Source organism: Acyrthosiphon pisum, chromosome X, assembly GCF_005508785.2.
Source record: "Acyrthosiphon pisum isolate AL4f chromosome X, pea_aphid_22Mar2018_4r6ur, whole genome shotgun sequence".
NCBI classification, from domain to species: Eukaryota; Metazoa; Arthropoda; class Insecta; order Hemiptera; family Aphididae; genus Acyrthosiphon; species Acyrthosiphon pisum.
The window spans coordinates 53,466,508-53,492,837 of NC_042493.1; the positions used below are offsets into that span (position 1 = coordinate 53,466,508).

The 26,330-nt window shown below is 28.6% G+C and overlaps 1 protein-coding gene across 2 annotated transcripts in view; it reads left to right on the top strand.

Annotated features, from left to right (window-relative positions):
• The first annotated feature begins 232 nt into the window (after positions 1 to 232).
• LOC100570270 overlaps positions 233 to 26,330 on the top strand; it is a 33,783-nt gene continuing 7,685 nt past the window's right edge. The window contains exons 1-2 of one of the 2 annotated variants that reach the window (XM_008187545.3): positions 233 to 682; positions 10,565 to 10,615. In XM_008187545.3, the coding sequence (XP_008185767.1) occupies positions 584 to 682; positions 10,565 to 10,615 (150 nt within the window). In that variant the 5' untranslated portion in view covers positions 233 to 583. Of the gene's footprint in view, positions 683 to 10,547; positions 10,616 to 26,330 lie in introns of both variants that reach the window. The other variant, XM_003246283.4, reaches the window with a different exon arrangement.

Below are 26,330 nucleotides of genomic sequence, written 5' to 3' on the forward strand. Positions count from 1 at the left end.
AAATTAAAAATATATGTTGTAATTCAAAAAGAGTAAAAACTTAATATAATGATAAAAAAAATATAATTTGTTTTTCAAAAGTGTTGTTATATAACGACATAAAATTATGTAAAGAAATATTTTCAAAAACGTTAGTTTTTTTTCAAATAATGAATGCCTTACATTAAACGGATCACCCCGTACATATACAAATAATTGTGCACTACTGCCGATAATAATGATGGCAACATAAACACGGTAAGGACTTAACCGATATAGCGGAACAGCGTAAATTACAAACGGGACGGCCTTTGCGTACGTGTACTTTTGCGAGTCCGTTTCCTAGTATCGCCGCGAATATTCCTTGCTGCAAGTGTGACATTTGTCCACAAAATTTACAACCACACACCGGGTAGGTGGTAATCCTATCGACGACCACGTAAACCCGTACACGGAACCGCGACGACGATATTTCCTGTTGATAGTTCGTTTTTGTGAATTAAATGCGCCGAAAACGTAATTTTGTTTCTGCTATATTATTATAGTTATTATTATTATCATACGGACAAAATAATTCGGTGACCTATAGTCGAGCATAAATTCAATGGCCGAGATCAAATACAAATTCGAAGGCGTGATGATCGTCTCCGGCACTTTCATGCTGCTGACCATGTACGAACTGCCGGTGGCCAGTTACTTCGAAGTAATAATACAAACAGTTTACAATAATATTAATGAATAATACACACCAGTGGCTACGCGGAGGGGAGGGACAATAGCTTACCCCGTTGAATGTATTATTATTATATTATTATTATAATACAAGTTATTTTATAAGTTGCATAATAGTATATTATTTATGTCAGCAGCTAAGTACTGATATTCTAAACAATATAATGCACCATACGTCATCGGCTCACATATTCCAAATACATAATAGGGAAATTATATACAACTGTAACGGATAGTAACCGTTTACTCACAACACATAAATATCATTATATATGAATAGTTAAGTTCGGCATAGGCGATTAGGCAAACGACCTCCATAAACAATTTGGCAATAGTCAAATTGCAAATACGCAAACACAACAAAGGTTAAAGGGTTAATCATATAGTCAAAATAACCGAGTGGTTATTCGCGAGTCATATTTTCTAAACACATAAATTACGTATCTATTGACAGGATATGGGGATTGCCAATGCCACGATTAAATATGCGAATATATGTATATTGTATATGTACGCAACCTATAGGTTCACCACATCCGTTAGAGACAAGATAGCGTATCGATAGGCAGGGGGAGCAGGGACCCGAATATAAAAGGGAGCCTGAAACAGCCTGTATTCAGACGTGTCTACTCCAGAGCACAACAAGCACCTTCACGTCACTCTGTGTAAGAAATTGTCATTTGGACTTAGACAAAATTACTGAAGAACATTTAAATAAACTACAAAGTATCTTTTCATCTGTCTACATTTATTTATAAACTACCCTATCAACATTTTCATCATCAACACGAGTGGTCTCGCTTCCTGCAAAATCATAATATACTCGTAGTTAACGGCTATCAGAATATAACACTGATCCGCTCCAACGACGAGAATATTACACAACAATATAATATTAATCTGTTAAGTCTACCATTCTTCAATATACGTTGAAATTTCTTTTAGGTAGGTAGATTATATTTTAATATACGCAATGCTCGAATTGGGAAAAATTAAAAGGGGTATAGAAAAGTGTGATAAAATGTGCGTATCTGAATATCTAAATGTTGTAGTGATTCCCACGTACAAAGTACCGTTTATGGACTAGGATGATGTAAAGTTGTATTAAATTAACCTAGACTGAATTAATATGTTTATATTTTATATGTTCTAGTGTAATAAGCTCATAAAAAAATGTAAAGTGCTAATATTAAACTGTGGAATTATAAATATTTCTGTATATCATAGAATAGTCAAATAACAATTTTATTTTAAATGTTTTAGAAAATGTACGATGTTACTCGTTTATTTTTCAAGTAATTGCAAAATATTCTTGATCCATGCATTTTTGAAGTCCCTGAAAAACATTGATTCAAAACGCTGTTTGGCGTGAAGGTGCTCGCTCTAGCTCTGTAAAACCACGTCTGAAATATGGGCTGTTTGGGCCTCTACTATATATAGGCTCAATCTTTCTTGACCCTTAAGATAAGAATTGTCATCCTCTCTGAATCGTGGCGTACATGCACATTATCAACGGGAATTTTCATTGTTCACGCTCGTACAAATGTGTGCATCCTGCTGCAGCTGCATTATTCATAAAAATATTGAGTATTTTTTAAACAATACTATTGTAATACATATAGTCCATTGTCATATTATTTTATGCGATCAATAACCTTAGTCTACTAATCATCCCTCTCACGTGGTATACATACGTATTTGGCTATTATATTAATGAGTATTGTAAAGTTAATGGTCTATTCGAGGTTTACCTGTGACTTAAGCCTCTCATTATGTTTTTTTTTGTTCATATCAGCAGTAGGTATTCGAATTGCTATAATAACTATTTTCCCTCCAAAGGTCAATGTATGTTATAACGAGTCACCGGCACGTATAACGATGCCTTATTGATTATAATATAATTAGAAAGGGTGTTGAGTGCTCTGTTCTGCCTCAGATCCAGATAATAGGGTTTTGAATAATTACTAATTAGTATAAGATAATTTTCAATGGTTATAATAAATTTCTAATGATACTATTTGTTATTTTAATATAATTCAAGTAAAAATAAAAAGTACTGTTGTATAAATCGTGTGTGTGAGTTTCGTGAAGGTGATCAGGACTCAACAGCTTTGGCCTATAGTACATCTGATTATGCTGTATTGCTAATCTTAACAAATTTTGAATTTATTATTGTTTAAAATTGTAATTTTCATATCTTTTAGGTTTACATTATTGATTTTGTAATGTTAGAGTACAAAACACAAATATATGATATAAGTTATCAATCAAATTTACCACATAAATTTTAGGTACCTATAATAGTAAAAAAAAATATTATTAATTTTTGTTTTGTTTTGTCGTGGTCCATGAATCCTATGAATTCATTGTAACGTATTTGACTAACGTATGATACGCACGACAGTGTATGATAGTAATGACCTTACTCATTACATTAGCTATGATTTAAGTGTACTAAGTACTAACTACTATTAAGAACTCTTGATAACTATCACTTTTTGGTTACAAAATAACCTACTTACGCGGAACCTTGTTTAGAGTTACACCAAAAACCAAAATCGATTTTGTCAAAAACCAATTTTTCGTGAAAATTCCAGTTTTTCCTTAGTTTTTTTTGTTTTTTTCAGCGATTTTGAAAATTACTCGGAGTTTTTAATTTTGACCTCCACAATGCACTAACTAAATTCACTTTCCCATCGAACAAGAAAATCGAAGCATTTTTTCAACTAACACAGACGCAAGTAAAAATAATAAATATAACATTAAAACACACATCACCTCTCCGCTCAGAATCTAAAATGATTTTGTCGTTAAAATCAAAATTATAGCTAAGGATTGAAATCTCAGAACAAAGTTCCATGCAAATAGGTAAATAAATTACTTTATCATCAAATTAACTAAGTATTTAGTAATATATTATCATAGGCTGACTGAACGTCTTCACTCAGAATTGTTTTTTCGTATACAATGATATTATTATAATATCACGGAACTCAAATTGAACACCAGCCATTACAGTAACCTAATTGTAACCTACTGCACAGCAGAGGTATTCTACACCCACTTGCCAACATTTTTTTATACTATTATTGTCCATAATATGGTCAATTTTTATTATCATTTGTTTTATTTGTGCTATACACCGTAATTAATTATAATTATTATTTTCTGTTAGTATATTCTGTTAGTATACCGCTTATATTTTGTATATAATTTTATTTAAATTATTTTTGTTAATGTTTTTTACTTCCCTGGTATATTTAGTATTTACATAATAACTTTCATTTTTTCTTTGTAAACAGTAGGTATCTTGTTATAAAATGTTTTTCGGCTACATAATATTAAAGCGGGTCAGTTATAATATGGTCTCTGGCCTTGGTTTCACGTGAAAAGATAACTAGTTTCTATTATGCGTCGTACACAACATTTGTTTTGAGCACCGGTGACCGGTGTTTTATTATTACCGTTGTCGTCGTTCTAAATAATTATTATAGTGCTGCTTGCTACCTCCAGTGCAGGTATCGCAATTATATTATCAACTATTATCAGCTTTCCTATTTATTTTATTAAAAACAAATTTAAGAAATATTTTTTAATAAAAATAGTCAAATTAATTAGCTGATTGCCGATGAAGTCTAGTTTTTTTTTCACAGAATGTTTATATTAATATTTTCTATACACAATAACATTTCAAATATATTTTAACTCTTTTTAAGCTATTTATAACCTTAATAAGCTTTATAAGAAAATTTCGATTTTATTGGTTTTCGTCAATGTTTCTGATGATAAGCTTATAAGTTAATAATTATCCCATAGAACAGAACCTAATTTCTATTTTTAATAATCTGTGGGTCAGTTACACTATTATAGATCCCATTTTCGGAGAGAGAAAGAGTGTGTGTGGTAGTGTGTGCTATAGAGGAGGGGGAAGTGTACAGTTTAATAATACTATTGTCAACAATTCCCCCAGTGATAATTAATTCTGTTTACTATTTTAATTAACCAGGGAATCACTTCGAACGCCGAAATAATAAAATATTGGTTACCAATCAATTCGGATGTAGGTTTGTTTTAATTTTTTTTTTTTTGGCATGGGAATCAATTCCGAAACACTGTAATACCGTTGTAAAGCGAGTTCTGCATTGTCGAGAACCGACTAAGCTATTAAAGCTCAACTAAATCAGAACCATGATCTGATTAAAATCTAATTTGATAATGACCTAACCAAACCAGAACGATATTTATCCTGATCAGATTAAGACCCATAACGGATCAGACTTCTACAAATGTATAAATTGCACTCGCTCGGTTGATGACAAAAGAATTTATTTTTCATTTATTTATAACTTTAAATAACGTTATACAAATAATGTTTAAAATGATTACAATAATGTAGGTAAAATAACATTAAATGTTAAAATTATATAACGCTAAACACAAAAACGATATATTTTTTTAAATTTAAGCCCTGCACGTATAAACATGATATTTTATTTCTTTCATACTATCCTCAATTTCTCATTACATCAGTAATTTCTAGTTGGGGAACTTATAATTTATATGTGTCCTTGAAAATTAGCGTACCATTAGCGAATCATTGGTGGAAATCTGGGTAGGTACTTGGACGTTTTCTCCCCAATCGTAAGTCTTTTAAGCCTCACTTAAACAAATGAAAAAATTACTGCAATATGTTCCCTAATAAATAGATATTGTCCGAAATGCTTATAAAAAAGTACTTTATAGAATATTTTTTTTGTAAAAGTTCTAAATATGTTGACTAAAAAGGAAAATTTCTAATTTTCTATGATAGTTGCTTGCGTGGACAGCAGTGCATATAGTAGGATTGAATTCAATAATAAATAAATAGGTATAGGTACGAAAAAGTCCTGATCCTTTCAACTCCGCTGCACTTGCCCACTGCTTTGTTTTATTGTCTACTTCCCAACATGTAGATCATTCAAAATCATTAGGTACCTACAACTGTTTTATAAAATCGTATATTGCTTATTTATTTACACCACGAACCGTGCTACAATAAGTCGACATTGACTCAAAATAACAATAGTACCTACCTATATTTCATAAACTATAATAATATAATATACTAATAATAGTCTATTGTTACGTGCGGGCCCTTCGGGGATCCAGAAAGATGATATTTTTCAAATAAAGTAGTAGTCAATTTTAGAACAGTAATTGTAATGTAGTTTATTATAACAGAATAATGTATAATGTTATCGTAGTCGTGTACAATGGCTAGTGGCGTGAAGGCCCTTCTTTGTTTCTGGCCCAGGTACATTTGATTATGACGTGTTTCTGGATCATAGGATGTCCGTTTCTATCATAGCTAGGAATCGGAGCGTGTCTCCTGAATGCGGCTGTCATAAAGTTGTTGTTCTTACAGTGAGTGAAACTGCCGCCTCGTATGATGATTTATGTTGTGCCCGCTCATTTTGATTAGATTTCCAAGTGTATTTTTAATTAGTTTGGCCGAAATGCTACCTCATATGGAATATACGAGGTTACAGCTGCCAGCTGCGTGTAACAATATATAACATTAACATATTATGTATTAATACGTCAAGTCGAATTTCTTTACACTATATCTGTTTTATAAATTCTTCGTTGAACAAGTTCTATTAGAAAAAAAAATGTATTGCTTACACAAGGTAATTCAAATATTTAAACAGACATTAATTTAAATAATAAAATATTATACAAATATGTAATCTATTTCCTCCCATTTTTTAAATTGTTCCAACTCAATAATGACGATCTTCTGACGAGATTGGCCAACTTTAAATAGTTCATACTTCATGAAAATCAGGCTTTAAGCATGGTCCACACGATGATAGTAAAATGCGATAGTTATTATCGCGAAAGACTGCAATAGTTGACTATCATAGAAGGGATTATCCAAACGATGGTAAACGAGTGACAGTGATAGTAAACTTCGAATGTCTGTGAAGATGGCTCCATCCCACGATTATAAAGTTCTTTATAATCGTGCTCCATTCTAGTTAGGTCCTATAACACTGATAAGAGAATTGATAAAAAACTACTTTCACGATACTGCGACTGTATACGTTCATACGGTGACATTTGGTGATAGTAAGCACGTCTCTCATGACAGCAACTCTCACGCTATCAAGCACGCCTGATAGTACTAGAGTCACTATCACAATAGTTTGATAGTGAATATCAACCTGTTCCCTCGGACACGGTGCCACTCTCGTGATAGCAGCTTTCACGATAGAAACTATCGCGTTTTACTATAATCGTGGGGACCCGGCTTTAATAATAATAATAACAATGTGGTTTTACAATGGTGTTTATTTTTTTTTATCCTGTATACAAAATTTCTACTAGAAGGAGTGCTTCGATTTCAACATATAGTACCTTATCTTTTAGAAAATTGGATTTCTCGATTTTCTCAATAGTTATTTAATGCCACGGGAAAAACCACCGAAAATTACACACAACCGCTAAAAATGGGATTTTAATTTCTAAAGCTTTGTATATCACCATAGAAACAAATAAAATATTATAATATTATAATATTAATTCAATTTACAGGATATAATAAATAATAACAATATAAAATATTCAGACTGACAAACCGTCTCCGCTCAGAATCGTTTTTCTTATCTAATGATATTATATCATTGAATTCAAGTTTAATACAATCCATTATACATTGACTCACTTGTAGAGATGTAAGCTTGAAAATTTTCAGTTGAAAATTTATTTTTTTTGTACTTTTCTTAAATTAATTAATTTTTGAGTTCAAATAAAATTTTAAAATACTTTATAAAATTACTGTTTCATTTTAATTTACATTGTAACAAGTATAACACCAGAATCAAACAAAACACTTATAATAAAAAAAAATATAATTTGGGTAAAATTGAGGAAGTGACTCAAACAATAAATTACCTCCGTTGAAAATTGAAAAATCAATAATTGTAACAAACGATTATACACTCATAATTTATACTGAAGTAAAAATACAACATTTTTAATAAAAGATAAAAATGCACATTAATTACTGAGTTAAATATTATATATTGATATAGGTATATTATATTATATATATTTAATGATTTGTATTTTGAATTTACTAAATTATGTTCATTAGAATAATACCAACATTATATTAAAATGGGTAAATGATAACAAAAGTACATATTTTAAAATATAATTATGAAGGTTAAATATACTACAACTATATAATATCAAAAGATTTATTTGATAAGAAATTAATATGATAAATTATAAAATGTACATCACTACTCACTTGTAACCTACTGTACCTACAGCAATGCGACATTCACTTACCCGCTTTTATTTTTTAGATAACATGTATTGATTTGTTTTCATGTGATGAAATATTTTTAGTTTAGATATATATTTGGCATTAAATATTAAATTGATATGATTTATTTATTTGTATATTTATTTATATTATTACATTATTATTATTTTATTTTTATAGATACCTATTTACCTATTTTATATAAATTATAATACTATGTCCACTTAACTGTTGGTTGTTTTATTTTTTTTTTTTAAATTTTGTATTATAAATGCTAATGTTAAAAGGTTTATTCTAATAAATAAATAATGTAGGTACCTACGTTTCGTGCAGTTTAATGGTAGAAAAAATAATATGCCAACAGACATAAAAAAAAAATAAATATAATATGTTATGTGTTTTACAATCTATTACGAATGCTATAATATTATAGGTACATTAAGTTGTACAAAACATACTTTTTTGGCAGCCAGTCAGTAATCATAATATAATATAATGCATAATATGTATAATATGTGCATAATAAAATATCCGTCGGATAAAAAACTCTATTCATATCATAATGGTGAATCGTGTGTCTAAAATGAATATACTTGTAATACGTGCACGAAGTGAAAATCATATCATTATTATACTATGTACAGAACAGCGTATAACATATTAAAATAATATAAGACTTTAATAGGCACGGAATAAAGATATTATAGGTACTTATTATTTGGATTTATCGTTTTTTTTATTTTGAGTAACCTGACATCTCCATAAATTATATTTTTAAAGCAAAACAAAATATACCAAAAACATAACATTATGTGCCACTAAAATAAATTTGACCTTGCGCCGCCGCGCAGTGGGCATGTTGTAATAATAATATTATTGCATATATAATATAATATACCTATCAACCGTCTCCTTAGCGATGTACCTAATATTATAATAATGATCGAATTTCTCAAATGCCGATATTCGATGAAGTAGGTCCCCGAATACTCAATGATAAAATCTCGATTGGTTACCGAAAACTTGTTTTACCTATGTTTTAATTACGATCGGTTAATGATTTATTTCACAGTGCAGCGCACACAGTATAGTGTATACCTACTACTAGTTGTACTACAACTATAATATATGTATTGTAATATCGTTCGAAATTGCTTGATATGTGGGTTTATATATTTTACAGTGGTATAAAATTGTCTTATACGAGGCACTATGCACATTATATAAAATTATGTTTACCTACTGCAGGTTGTACGAAAAAAAAATAAAAAAATGTATTATATTTTTTTATTTTGTATCAAATTAACTATGAATTGTAACTACATCATTTTTAATTACCTACAATTATTTATGGTCAATATAGGTATATCAGGATTTGATAAAGTATACGTACCATAACTTTAAATATTAATTTACTCTAAAAAAATGCATGTGTTATTGTAATTTAAAAATGCTTTATGAAATTATTGAGCTATTTATAAATTGGTCATAAACCATAATATACACTAGCTATGTAACCTGTGTTTAATTTCCGATAATATTTAAGGTACTTCAAGGTTCTAATGTTCTATACAGTATAATATTGATATAATACCGGTATAATGAATTTAAAAAAACCGTATTTTAATGTCTCCAGTCAAATTTTACTTGTTTACATATCAAGGATGGAGCATTAACGAGTTTATTTATAAAATAAATAAGAGTAGGTAGTTCAATTTCTAATAAAATGTAAATATTTAACATAAATAATTCACTTTATTAGTTAATTAATAGTTAATACAATTAGTGCCAACTAAGTACTGCATACTTAAAAAAGTAAAAACATTATAAAACTAATTTTTACGTTGCCTTTATTTATTTATTTAATTATTGTTTTCAAATAGGCAGCAGAAGTTTAGAAAATGTGAAACAACCAGATAGCATCATATTATACAGCATTAGTGCAGTAGTAAATGATATAAAACTATAATTAAACCTACCTGTTTCGTAAAGTATGAATATAAAGTTCTAGCCTTCTTTTTTGTTGGACCTATATTAAAGACCTATAATTATGATTATAATAGCTTCAACACTCATGGTAACCATGGTAACTTTGGTATCCTTAGTAACCATGGTAACATGGACACACACACTGACACACATACATTCATTTTTATATATATAGATATGCCAAATATCTATATGTATATATTTTGAATTATTTAGGGTAGTTGAGTATATAAATTGAATCTATTGTGTTCTCTATTATTTTTAATACGTATATCGTAATATCCGTTACAACACCGTGGTAAATTTAATGGCCCTGGAGATTACACGTTAGGGCCTACAATTTGGGTATCTCTTATGTCTTTGGATATTCACTATTTACTATTTAGTATTAGGTACATTATAGTAATATAATTATTATAACAATTTAAATTATGTAATATCAGTCTCAGTTGTGGTCTATGCCTATAAATACTCTGACCAGCATTGACATAATCGCGTACCCACATAAGATTCACACCGTATATTGAAGCAGTCTATTATATATTACAGGTGTTTCCAACAAACTGCCGTTCAACTGTTGGTGCCTTTGGTCTTTCAAACGTGAGTAACTGCCAACTGGATTGCGATGCGCCGTTTTAGTTAAATAAATTACGAAAATAATTACAATAGTCGGGTCATGGACTCGTGAATCACCTGTGTAATATTCTGGTAGTCCAGGCGACTACTTGAATATTAATATTGCAGGTAGCTAGACCGTTTGTTGATGATGATGAGGTAGTTTTAAATAATTATAGACAGGTGTAATGTTGTTATGTGGTTTATTAAAATGCACTTCAATAATTCGACTAAGTCCAAATTACAATAATGTTACACAAAGTGTCATGAAGGTTCTTGTAGTGAAGTGGAGTGAACACGTCTGATTACAGGCCGTTTCAGGTTTCCTTTTTGAGTCCAGGATCTCCTACCTACCCACCGGTCGATTGACTCATTCGATTTGCGTCAACACGTTATCGGTATCCTGTGGCGTACATGTACAAAAAGTCATAATGACGATTCCACGATACGCTAACTGTTCGCTATATATTATATCCTGTTTCTAGTTTAAGTATATGTATATATATATATATATCTATTTGTGTTAATGACAAGCCCCCATATCTCGTCAATAGATACATGTTCTGTGTCTTTTAATGTGGGTTTTAAACTATTTCACTCGAACAGTTTTACAACCCGGTTAACCTTATTATTTTTGTATAGTTGCAATCTTGGCAATTGTCAAATATTATTGTGTTCGTTCACCTATTCCTGATAGTGCTATCTATTACTATACCTTTATATTGATTACATATGTTCATTATACTTATATTGTTTGAAGTAAATGGATACTATCCGTTACACCTGCATAGTGGTTACAGCTGCAGTAGCCAGTATGTATATTATCGTATTAGCACTCTGAAACAATGAAAAATACCGGTGGATATTTTGAGTGTGAATATTATAGATACTGAAATATTTAAGTATCAAAAATAAGAGGTTAAAAACAGTTCATTTTGTAAATACTTCCATTGTTCATATATTATAATATACAATGTGTTCCGGGGACAAGTGACCGCCCGACGTCATACGAAAGTATACTAAAAAATGAAGATAAAATACGCTTTAAAGATTGGGTCTAACTTTTTTATTTTTTAAGTTATGGAAAATTAACTTTTTTTTATCAAAACCAAACCTATTACGTTATGTATTTTCAAAACTTTTCAACATTTTGTCGTGTTTTTTTTTTATTTTAAAGCTATTTAATTGTCCTATCAATCAACGTAAGCAATTTAACCAGATATGAGCAAATTATTTTTATTAAATTAAAAAAGTAAAAAAAAAGTTGACAATAATTAGCATTTTTAAAAGGATTTCGTGTATTATTCCAAATAATTTATTATTTACAACAGGTTTTTTGTTTTTTATATTATTCTACTAAATTCTACTGAATAATAGCTAGAATTCCTTGAAATTATGGTTTTAATATCTTTCTGTTAATCGGCACAATCTTACTTTTCATAGAATCGAGTATCCGTCGTTAATTGATCGTCAATCGTTTAATTTTATACTTTTCGGTAAATTTTAGTTGAAAACCAAACGTTTAATGTATTCTAGTTATTACTCAGTAGAATAATACAAAAATCCCGCTGTAAATAATTAACAGGAATAATCACGAAATCATTTTAAAAATGCTAATTATTTCCAACTTTTTTCTACTTTTTTAATTTAATAAAAATAGTTTGCACGTTTCTGGTTTAATTGCTTATGTTGGTTGATAGGACGATTAAATAGCTTTAAAATGAAAAAAAATTACGTCAAAACGTCGAAAAGTTTTGAAAGTACCTACATAAATAAAATGCGATATAGGTTTAATGTTATAAAAAAATTTAATTGCCCATAATTTCAAAAAATGAAAAAGTTGGACCCAATCTTTATAGGGTATTTTTATAATTGTTGGTATACTTTCGTATTATAACGTCTGAGGTCACTTCCCCCCGGAACACATCTCCCCTAGCTTATGGATACACGGTAAAGACTAGGTGGATCAAAAGGTGCAGATACAGGTGTTGTTGTAAAAGACGTCCTTGCTTCTATTCGAAGATATAATATTATGCTAATCCTATGGATTAAAAACAGGAATAAAAGTGTTGTTTTTAATATTTGGCAATTCTAATTAACTTAACTATTTGGCCGCCTCGATTCTTGGAATTGGTGAAAGATTATAGTACATAAATACATAATATATTATTTCGTACGTTAATAATTAAGGGGCCTCGCTACGGTCATCATTTAAGGGGCAACATTTAGGCAATTCCTAATCTTGTCATTGCCGCGTCTATGTGTTAGTTGTAAATGATTATTAGTGTGAGTTAAATTAAATGCGGATATACTCTGGCGTACGCGCATGCAAATGTCAATAACTTGATAACCTTATAAATTTCACTACACGAATTTTACAAAAACATACAATTGTTTTGACAAGATAATTTTGATTATTAAAGTTAGTTAACGTTGTCCGATTTTGATTCTGAATTCAGCAGAAAAATGTCTGTAGACAATTTTCAGTTTTTAATATTGATTTTAATTAGGATTCGAAAAAGTTCATATTTTCAAGTTTTTAATTACAGTTCACAATAATATAAAATTTAGTTTTTACAAAGTGGTTCGTAGGATCTATAGACAATTTTCTGGTGAGTTCAATTTTTTTTTTAAATCAAAATTGGACAACGTTAACTATCTTTAATTTTGTCAGTACTAAAATACAGCCAAAAAATTTAAGCTAAAACTGACGGAAGTAGCGAGGCCCCTTAACATCTCACTCAATAGAGTTTCGTGAATCGATGTGGGTGTTGTTACTATTAATTGATACCTGCTCACATAATATCATAGTAGGTAGTGTACTATGATATTTATTATAATATAAAAAAGTGACTCCGACGGTTTACTACACAGTACACCATCTACTTAAAATATAATATTTGTCGTGACTATAAAAATCGGATTAGTACATAGCAGTTTTAATTTTAAAAATTAAATCTGAATCAGATATAATTGACTAAAAAACAATACGCAAAGTACCTATATATATTCAAAACAAACCAATCGTTAAAAACGTTAATAATAATAATTATTGATAGATATGCAATTTTTAAGGATGAAAAATTATATAATACACATACACTCTGCACTTACATTTACAATGTAGGTACCTATTATATTATATTTCTAGAAACAGCAATATAATATGTACAACTTGACATATTTTTACGTATGTTCGTTATAATTACACATAATAAATTACTATTTTAATTAAATACCTCCCGACCTCCGTATTAAAAAAATTATATTCAGCTAGTTATATAAATTATCCGTTCTATAAAACTCATCGTGTATCAATGCGGGTATGAGTTCAACCATTGATGAATCATGATACTATCATGAATATCAAGGTTGATATGTGGTTTTTAAAAAACTTCATTAATTCTATTTATAATACTTTTGTTGAACTTTCTTTGTAGTTAATGAACATGTATGAGAAAGTTAATAATATTTAAACTCAGTTAACTAGTTAAGTTCACTATTTATTTTTTTCAAATAAATTAATAGACATTTTGATTACATAAATTAAGTTAATAAATACCGTTAGGCGTTAACTCAACTTAACTGCATTTAATAAATTTGGTTATTGAAAAAAAAAAAATGTCTAAGTTTCTCTTGTGGAATTGTGTAGTTATTTTGCTTTCATGTTATTAACTATTAAATTTACTTATTTACCTACATATTGTGCTATGGTCCTATTTATAATTATTGATTAAAAATATGTCTTTTAATAAAAAAAATATTTAAATTAAGTGGATTGCTAGGATAATAATTTAGTATATTAATATATCTAATGAATGTGGATGCATATAATATGATTATATTATAATATGTATGTATTTTTAAGACTGTGGCATTTATAGAAATATATTCATATATTATCATTGGCGCAACTAGACATTTGAAGTAGGGGGTGCTTAAGCTCCACCTTTTTTTGTGACTCAATGGGACCTATCTGCCTAACATCACTATTTGCCTATATGTTTGCTTTTATTAACCACTAAGACAAAACAAAAACTATAGTTCTGGGTCTACACAAGACAGTACAAATTGTTTTTAAAAACAGAAACAAAAAAAAAGTCATAGGTACTTGATGTGGACCCAGAACAAAAAGTCACTTAAAATTAATTTTTTTGATTTAATTTTTAATTTTTTTGTTAATAATAATATATTATATTTATTTATATGTTTTAAACATTATTTTTTAGTTGAATGTTTTCATCATCATCATTATATCCATCGTTCTGTTCATGGTTACATATTTTCTTTGCTTTTTATTCATCACTGTGAGTTTCGGTAGTCTCATCCAAATTATTTTTTTGTGTTGATGTATTTTGTTTAATTTTGTTTTTAAAATTAAAGATTGAAAACATGATTAAAATCGATTAATTAACACCCGTAACTTACGGGCCGTAAGTCGTAATAAACATACAATTGACGATTCAATATCGATTAATATATTATTATTAGCAATAATAATATAAGAAACGCCTCAAATACACCATACGTAATACGTAATTCTACTAAATTAAAATCAACACATCCAATAGGTAATTCAAAATTATAAATAACAAAATGTTATATTTCAAAAATTACTCTTGTGTTATAATTGTAATTTAATAAACTTTTTTTTTCAAATTTTTAAACGATTTTTTAGGGGGTGCTAATTTTGACCTAGGGGGTGCTAAGGACCCAAAGCACCCCCCCTAGTTGCGCCAATGTATATTATACCGGGGATAATCATTTAAATTTAAATTTTAGTGTAAAATATATGTATACAAATAAACTTAATGTATTGTTTAAAATTTACTGAACAAATAACTCTTATATTAATAAAAAGTATAAAAAGTATAAAAATGTACATATAGCGCAATTAATACATAATAGGGAAAATATCCCCCCAAAAAAAGTAGAGGTTTATATCAACCAGTCTTAGTAAATAACAAGTAAATACCTACACTATTTTCTACTACCTGAATAATACTGCAGTAGCTAATGAATTGCGAACGAAAATACTGAATAAATAATAATATTATAATAATATACATTATACATATATACCGATGAAAACGATAAACTTGTTAAAATTTATAATATAGGTATGTACCTACATATATTTATATAATACGATTTCTCTAATGTTTATAAAAATATGAATTGAAACCGCTAAAAACAATAGCGGTAAAAACTTGATAATCAATATTCGTGTTGTTGCGAATAAGTACCAATATCAACAATCATTGAATCATAACCTATTTTTTTATCTATTTTTTTCATTCTATGAACTTTAAACTACAAACGGTAATAAATAAATATATATTTCTGAATTATTCCAGCTATTAAATTTAAAAATGTACTTAATTGGGAAAATTAAAATTTAAGCTAAGTTTAACATTTAAGTTAACGTAGAGACAGATTAGTTAAATTAAATTAAATTTAATAAACATAAAACTAATGAGTTGATTAGTAACTTAATTTTTAAATTATTAACTCGTTATACCCAGCCTTGTTTTCTATACAATATTATAGATAGTATGTACTTAAAAGCTCTATATAAAACAGAGTAAATGCTAAATTTGTCAGTGTTAAACACTGTCATAAAACGAAGTTAAAAAACCTTTTTCGAAAAATTACGTTAGGTAATATAAATATAAAAAATAATATAAACATCAACGAGTATTACATGCCTGCCTTTAAACATAATATAATATAAATATAATAAACTTTGAGATAATAATCTAACAATAGATCAATTTATTGTAATTTACATCATAGTATATCGTGAGAACGGTTTAAAGGGTGTTTATAACGTAGTTACGACATATTGGCTCTTTGCCATCGACGTGCTTCTTATATCATAGTAATAATGAAAATATTGTTATCACTATTATTATAATAATATATACCTAGGGAGTAGACACTTGTGTCTGTGTGTACTGTATAACTATAAAGGTACTTCTAGTTGGAAAAAATACTTTAAAACTTATCGTCAAAATTAATTTTTATAAATTTCCACAAATTGTTAAGAGAGACGTTTCAATGAAAATGTTTGATACATTAAAACAATAAAACACTAACGAGTTATTACCAAAAGATTAAAACCAAAAGTTATGGCCAAAAGTTATTACCGATTCTAGGGATAAACCACCTATATATAAAAAAAAATGTAGGTAGATATCAGAATTTTGGAAAGCAGATTTAGGTACGAGTATATTGTTTTTTAAAAATATTATTTTATAAAAAGTTATAGTTTAGGTTATAACTATAAAATAAGAAAATACTCACAAGAGTTTAGAAAATACAATTTTCCAAGACGTACAAACTAATCGAAAATTAATATGTATAACGTGTTCCCATTCGGCACAAGTCGTTAAAATGGAACGAATTTAATTAATTAAAAACAGATTGCTAAAAATAAATGTTTATTGAAAAATATTCTAAGTTCCTAATAACATTATAAAAATGAAACAAGTCCAAAACTTCCAACTAAATTTAAAGGGACAGCTAGGCGTGACCGTGTTACTCCCCAAGTCTACGTCTGTCCGTAGTCGGCGAAAGTCAACGATTTACATCCACCTGACGCATCACGTCCAGACTTAAGCAACATTGGTTGTCAAGGTCAACAAATTTGTCGTAAATATTTTCAACAAATCTGCTAAAAAAACATGCAAAAAACTTGTACATCCAGACTAAAGAAATACATTATACTGTCCACATTTTAGTAATGACATGTGGATAAATAAAATATATTTTGTCGTGATTTTTAGTCAAGGCGTGTTGTCAACAAAATCGCAGGAAAAATAAATCAAAATCATTGTTGACAACAATGTTTGTCAATATCCTTTGATCTTTACCGGCTCTAAGCAGAGAGTCCCAGTCCCCGCTATATTCTGAAGTCTATACTCTATACTCATATATTATGGTCACTGTACACGCCCGCGTAAATCTGACTCTTATATTATACTTATCTATGGTCTGACTCCACGCGTGGCATACGCCGGATGTCCCTTCGCATGTATTTAACGTCGAGCTATCGTGTTTACACACAACATCTAGGATGACCTACATTAACTATTATAGTATTATTTATACGCTCTTTAAAATAATATTATATAACGTGATATTATATCACACCCGTGATTTTTTAAGGTCGATTGGTTCATGCTTGTAGTAAATACTATATGAATACTTACTAGATATATATATATATATAATATATAGACAGCAAATGCTCGACTAAAAATATTATTGTAACATTATAATAATATTATTCGTGATTATAATATTATTCATAAATGTTATTATAATATTATCAATTCAAAATGGTGTCTGATATATCTGGTATAGTTAGTAAAATACTGCAGCAGTATAGCGATTAAAAGGCATGAATAAATTGTATAATATATCACATACCTAACTAGATTAGACATATTAACATATTAATATGGTAATGACAACTTAATATTTTCTCACTCTCCAATAATATGTAAATACTGCATTTTTGTGGGAAGAAAAATAGCTGGAAAGTCAGTAATTTTTGTAATGTTTTGAGAACAAAATTATTAATCTTTTATTTACAGTGTACGTCATGTTTAAAATCCATATAATAAATCTGACTGTACAAAATTTAAATCTAGATTGAACACACACTTGAAATGTCAGCAGTTTAATTATTTTTTAAATTAAATTATATTATTTAGATGTGAATTCAAATTAAAAAGAAATCTAAAACATTTTTTTATTAGCATCTAATAATTTATTGACGATTAGTATTTTAATATTAAGCCATATATTTTAGTTTTACCATAATGGCTCTAAACTTCAAAATTTTTTTAAAAATGTTTCTTGTGTTTGTTTGAATTTAGAATTATGGTGAATTTTTAAAAATTTAATGACGTTGTTTTTGCTTATTTATTTAATTTCGTTTAATAACAATTGCAGCTTCGGGTATTAAGACTTGACATTTTAATACGAGCGGTAACCCATATATTTTATTTTAAATACATAATGGGCTGTATCTAGGAACAATGGAACATTATGATGGATTATTAAGGTACCTACATTATGAATATTATAAGAATTTATAAAGTCAAAACAAAATAATAACGATGTGTAGAATACTGCAGATTAATAGAAATAAAAAAAAATATGAAAGTTTAGTGGTGGCTAATATCTTGATAGGCAATGTGTAACAAACTAATAAATGAGATATGGACAGATTATATATATACGCGTAGTTAAAGAGGGGAAAGGAAACGATATAAATATAGGGATTGTAGAATATTTTTTTTAGATTGAACTCATAAATAAATAAATTGAAATTTCCAAATGATTCAGACAAATCCAATTAAATTGTAAGAAATATTGTCGTGATGATATACCGTACAGGCCTCCCAAAGGTTCTGCTGCAGGGCATGAAACCGCTTATGAAAAATTCGGTTACCGGATCCAAAAAAAATTTCGTAAGTAGTTACCGGTTTTAAGGGTTTTTAGAATTAGTGGTCATTGATTACCGGTTACCAAAATGATCTCTAAAAATGTGGCTATCGGTTTGGAAGCGGTTTTCATTCTTCAAGATTACCGGTAACCACTTCAGGAACGGTTTTTAGTATTTATGTTTTTTTCGGAAAATTTTAGTTTTATTTTAATTTACACAAAACAAATATCCACTTTATAAACCAATTCAGGACAAGATAAATAATTAAAAAATAAATACCTATATAGCTATATTTTATCATTTGAAGCTATGGATAAATACATTTAAATTAAATACATTTTTTTTTATATTTCCGGTTTTGTTGAATTTACCGGTTTTTTAAAAAAAAAAGTTACTGCTATACGTTACCCCTTAATTGAACTTGGTGGTTAGCGGTAATTGTTAACCACTTCTAAAAATGTTTAACTTACAAACCGGGAAGCGGTTACCAGACCCAAAATTGGTTTCAAGCCTTGGATCCTGATGTTAGTGGTTGTTTTAATAAACAGTTGTGTTGAATCACACAGATATACATAAGTTAAAGGCATATAATAATAAGATCGGATGTATAATTATACCATGTACAATGGTGTTATGAGGTGTAATATAAATCAACGACTAACTTTGTATACCGGCTACACTGCGCAAGACATAATATACGCTATGATATTATAAAAATGTGTACTCAGCGTCTGCTGTACTACAGTGTGAATAAATTACTTATACATGATATAGGATTAGGTTAGGTTATAACCCCAAAGAGTTGAAGACAATTTCAACAGTAAATACAATAATAGTTAATTTCTATTTAAATTAAGTAAAAATTATAAAAGTGTTCAAGTCGTGTCTGTGTTAGTAGCGTCGCAACGGCTATGGTACATCTGAATATAATATAAAGTACACCGGACTCTCTTATAATTAATGATGTCGGATTTTTTGACTTGAACGGCTCGCGTGTTTTACAGATGTCTTTGGGTGTGGTCATGGAAAGTTGTTGTTCCTTTCATAAAATATGTGAAAGACGGCTTCGTGGTTATGGCTTTTGAATATCGATTAATACTTGTTTAACCGAATTTATAAGGAGTCTAGGTGTATATAATATTATAATTAGGTACCCACATAATTATTCATTTTAGTTTTCTAGAAATCTGGAAATTCAAGACTTAGTGAACAGTTTTTTTTATGGATTTCGTATTACAGTTTATATATTATAGTATTAAGATCGAAACTTGAAAGTTTAGTTACTATACTAATCATATGTCAATCACGTGTGATATGTTGTTGTTCTATATATTCAATAAGATCGCTATTCGAGTTCGTAAAACTCATATCCAGGGCTTGAAAAAGTTAAAATAACGTTATATTTGACAAAAAACGATTGAACAGAAAGCGACAATCAAAAATTATTAAATACCTGAAAATAAAATATAACAATTAACAAAATATAGTAATTATCATTAAACAAAACATAATGCCAAATGTAATTTGAAGGGTGGAAATCCAAAACATACTATTGCCAAAATCGACAAAATCGAGTTAGGTATCGATTCCTATGGAAAAAATATCGATACATCGATTGGTGTCGTCAGAATAGACCAAAATGTATTATTTCCTGGTCAAATCTGCGTTTCAAAATGACTGGTTAATGCAAAACGAACCTTTTCCATACATAAATATGATATTTAGAAAATTAAAACGTACATTTTCCAGTTTTATGCTAAAACGTACTATTGTCAATGTTAAAAGAATAGGAAAAAATCATTAACTATATCAAAACGAACTATTTCCAAAACGTACTTTTTTTATGGTACCTATGTAAATTATTGGTATGTATTTTATTTATATATAGGGGAGTATAAATGTTATTCTAAAACGTACTAAAATTTAGTTTTAAACATTTGAATTAAGTTTTTTAATTAAATTAAAAATATAGCTCTAGAATATTTAACATAATATTTGAATCGTTTTAAATATAAATAATAAAGTATTAAATCATTTAAAAAAACCTCTTTTTCAAATTGATTTGTCTGGTTGCAAATGGTTTGTTTTTATTAGAAATGTTAAGATACAGAAAATCGCTTGTGCTGAAAAATCAATATTTTGGCAATAGTACGTTTTGGATTTCCGTCCCTCTTTTATAGAATATAATTAAACGAAAAATATCACAAAACGTTATTTATAGAATTTCATTAAACGAAAAAAACAGCAATCCATTTATTTAAAAGTTATATTGGTTTCGTAGAAATATTTGTTTCATGCATATGAACATTATAATTGATTATAATATCATGTTCCGTATCCGGGCCATAGTTAACTGCCCGCATTACTTATTATTAATACATTTAATAGATATTAACACTATTCTAAACAACGATAAATGAAAAGCTTGTATAACGTTTTAATTCTAAATAACCATCAACGCAAAAATTGTGTAACGTTTTAATTTTAATTTGTAAATAACATAAAACGGAATTTTTTCCAAATGCAAGCCATGCTTATAGCCTATAACAGTGAAATAAATGTTCAAGACAACAACATATGGCTTACTATTGTAGCTGCGGGACCGATGAGACTTAATGGCTAATAGAAGTTGGCAAAAAGGACAGTGTAGTGAACGTTTTGTGTTATACGGAAGAAAATAAAACGAAAAGTAGGTTCAAGCAATAGCGTATTTTACTTGTGTTCAGAGGGTGGTGGGTGAAACAATTTTTTTTTATTTCCATACATTGAATAAAGTTTTTTTATTTCTTTGTTTCAAATCTTTGACAGTTTTTTCCTGCATAAAAATAAGAGTATTGGTTGTACGAATAACTCCCATTTTCCCTCAACAGACAGTTGTCAGTCAACATATTATGCCCGTGAGTGAAAGTGTAGTTTTCATTGAACTCTATAAACACCGAATTCATATAACATGTAATTGTACATTTTTCGAAATTGATATGATTGAAAATATTTTTTATTGAACTGAAAGTCATCCTATCATTATCATATTATTAAAGCGTATAATATACTCTGTAGACATATATTATGTATTTACAGATTCTTAACTGTAATTTCGCAATTGTACACTTAAAAATATTTCCCAGTTAGAAAACGTTCATAACTCAAGAATCATAATTTTAACAGTAGGTAAAAATGAGAGAGATTCACATGAAATTATCACGAAATTTGGTTTATAATTTATATAGTAAAAATACAAATGATGAAGAAATATGCAGCTGTACATTATAACATTGTAAAAACTTTGCAGAAAGATTCAAAGATGAAAAAAAAGTTAAAACTGAGAGCCAACCTGACGTTAATGATCATAATTATAAAGCAGATATTCAATCGTTTATTGCATACCGAACGTTTCTAAGGAGTTCAAAGTAGGCAATTTTTTGTTTGTTTGGAATCGGGTCATGTAAATGTGTACAATGTAAGTGATCATTAGTATGAGTGACCAGTTTTGTCTAGCTTATTGGACTAAAAGTCACTTTCTTCAAATTGAAAAAGTTGATCATAAGTTAAAATGTCCGTCAATACCTCCGCGTACGTAAGTTAATTGCCGACCATTATAAATAACGACCAATATACCGGGCGGTAATATGCGGACCTACTGTTATAATTGAGAATATTTTTAGGAAAAATTGACCGAAAATTTTTATAGATTAAACTCACACAATATACTAAATAAATTTTCATTAACTTTGCACACACAAGTCATTTTAATGATATCATGTTAAATTGCCTATATTAATTTCCTTAAAACATGACCGACTGGAGCCCACTTAAGCGCCAAAAATTCATAATAATACCTGCGATTATAGAAATTAAATAAATGCAAGGCTAGGCAAGTTAATGATTTTTTTAACTCAGTTATTTTAAGTTAATATGCACCAATAACAAAAAGTTAAAAGTTAAAAGTTAAATTAACTATAGGTTAACTCAGTTAAGTTAAAAGTTAATACACACTTTTTTAATTAATTTGTTTACACAACGCTACTGTACTTATTTTTTTTCCAACTCAAAACTAAATTATTGATTAAAGTGTACTTATACTTTATACAGTATTTCCATACTAGTTAAATTCGAATGATGTAAATTTTTAACTTTCAACAAATCATGGTAAATATTTTTTAACATGAAAACGAAATAGTCTGAAATAGTGAAATATATTATGATATAATAAAATAAAAAACAAAATAAATTAACTTAACTTACTTCTTAAAACGAAATTCGTTAATTTCACGTTAATTAAAAAATAAAATTAATAAGTTAACAGTTAAGTTAATGAAAATTCAAAAGTAACTAGTTAAGTTAAAAAGTTTAAATTAAATTAACTTTTTAACTTGACTTCAGCTTTTTAACTCGTTAATGCCCAGCCTTGAATAAATGTGACCGTTGAATTGATGTTCAACATCAAAATGTATCCAAATCTAAAATATACTAATATTAAAAAATAAAGATATATCTATTGCTGGTTTTAAATTTTAATGTGGTGTTGCATTAAATTATTATGAACTGTTTGAATATTTATATAAGTACATTTATATAAATATTAATCAATTTAAATAAATAATATTATTTAAAAAAAAAATGTTATATTTGTTTATCGATACCTAGTAGGTACTATATACTTGGTACCTACTTATTGTATTATATTTATATTCAAAATTGTGTTTATTTTTTCATAATTACCAATGTGTCATAATATAATATGAGAGATATAGAAAGCTCTAATAAAGATAATATGTGGGACAGGATATGTGTATTCGGCTCTGACAATTTACATTTTTTATCGTTATAATATTATTTATTATTGAAGAATGCATTAATTATTTTCTAAAACAAACAATCACTGGACTTTAGCTTTTTACCGAGTACTGACGGACCAAACGGTTGTATAGAGTGATAATATCTACATGTAGGTTTATATAGGCTCCAATAAATTTATAGAATATATAGGTACCGAGTACCTACGCTAAATAGTGGTGAATCTATTGCCTTTCGTCGTATGGAGCGATAATGACTACGAGCAGATTATACGACGTGATACAATTATATTAATTAGACTTATAGAATATAAACTGAGTACGCTATCTCGTGGTTTAATCACTTTGCGATAAAATTTGTACCGTAAGCTATAGCGCCCGGCATTCACGAATAGGCCAGCCATAAGACGTTACAACTGCATGTTTAAGGGGCTTTATATAGGCAATTATAATAAAAGTAATGAAAAAGTTTAAATTTTAAAATTAATTGAAATATTAATATTTAACTTTTTTTTTTTAACAGATTGTTACTTTGTTTGGATGTATTGCCCAATATTCTGAAATTGTACATGTGAAACGCATTTAGAGCCATAGACGAGTATACTCTTTAATAATAAAAGCAGTGAGCCGTGTTCCCTTAGGTGTTTTTTTAGATTAAAAAAATATGATATTACTTAACATCCGTTGTTTCTCCGGGACATATTAAATAATATTACATTAAATTTGAGAGATACGCCACGACCATACCACTGCAACCACTATTGTGGTAATGGCGTTTTAATTGATGTCGTTAAATATTATAGGTACTTCTATGTATTAATATTTTGTTCCGCCGGCCATTCGAAAGACGAGACGCTATGCAAAACGGTACTTTTATTATTTTATTAGCGCATTAACGCTTTGCCGTTAAATTATTATTATATTGTTTAAAATATTGCTTCCGCTTACCGGAAAAACAAACAAAAGCCACACAGACTTCATAGTACAGCGAAAGGACAGGTTACTGGCTGGTTGGTGAGGTGGGGTAACCGAGCGTTAGAATTTCTTCGAATAATTCAAACACGATTACCATAAAATATGTTATATACACCACTCGGTTTTACGATAATAATATAATACTCAAAGTTCAAACCACCGTGCCACGCCGTGTGGTTACTGGTTAAGTCTTTAAGTCTCGTACAATATTACGACTTCGGTCGCTCACTAAATTCGCGTTTACCCCACATATTGAAAAACAGAATCCTTTTGCTCCTTTCCAATGTAATATAATATGTCAGACAAACGTGAATCTGTGCAGAATCTGAATGACGTGATAAAACCTGATCCAAATTGCACGTAATTTTTTAGAGTACAGATTTTGTTTGATTACATGTCATATGCATCATATTATGGACTGCATAAAATAAGCAATAAATAATATAGTATACGTTAAAATTTAAATTGTATTTATTTTGTTTAACTTAAAAATTTTAACTGTGGTCTGTGAGCTGGCTTTTGTCAGTCCTTAGTCTGGAAAAGTGGTAAGGGAAATTATACTTTAATTTTTATTCTAATATAATTAGTTAAAACTACAATAACATAAAAAAAAAATAAAAACCTATGGTAATATATTAATGCGAATTAGTGTCGTGAATGTATTTTTTTACTTATATTAAATAACATTGAAAAATAAGTTAACGTGACATTTAACAACTAACATTTTAAAAGACATTTTCACTTTTATTTTTCTGATTTTCAACTATAGATATTCAAACTCCACAAATTCACTGTTTCAAATTTTTCTTTTATTTATTTGTATTTATTAGCCACTAGCCAGTGAGTAAGTATTCAAAATTAATAAAATTGTATACACTCGTGTACCTACCTATATGACGTTAAAATTGAATGTATACCCACTTATAATATAATAATATATTATATAACTATGCCTGCTGCATATTCTTAAAACAAATGGTTTGAAAATAGGACTCTGGTTTTAGCTTAAAATTTGGTAGACGGTGTAAACAAAAATACAGAAATAAAATCGGAGAATGTTTTTTTTTGCGTTTGTACACCGTCTCAAAGCTATCCTTCGCCAGATTAAGGCTTCCAATTTCGAGATCTGCATCATCGTTACCTTTATAACATTATGTCCAAGAAATGGCGTAATCATTAACGCAATTTGATTCGGAATAATTAAAGTGATCAAGTTCCTTTTATATTGCATAAAATATGCGAGTAAAATTATGGACTCCGCTAGGATATTTGATCCTGATGGATTGCACACACACATTTAAATGCCTTGCAATTTATTTTAATAGATCTACTTTTCAGCAAGGCTAGACACTTAGATATTAACAGTTTTAGTCTGAATTACTTTTGATTTTATTAATTCAACGTTATTAGTTATATTATACCTATTAATACATACGAAGACGCGGGTGCAACAACCAGACATCTCCATTTTTAT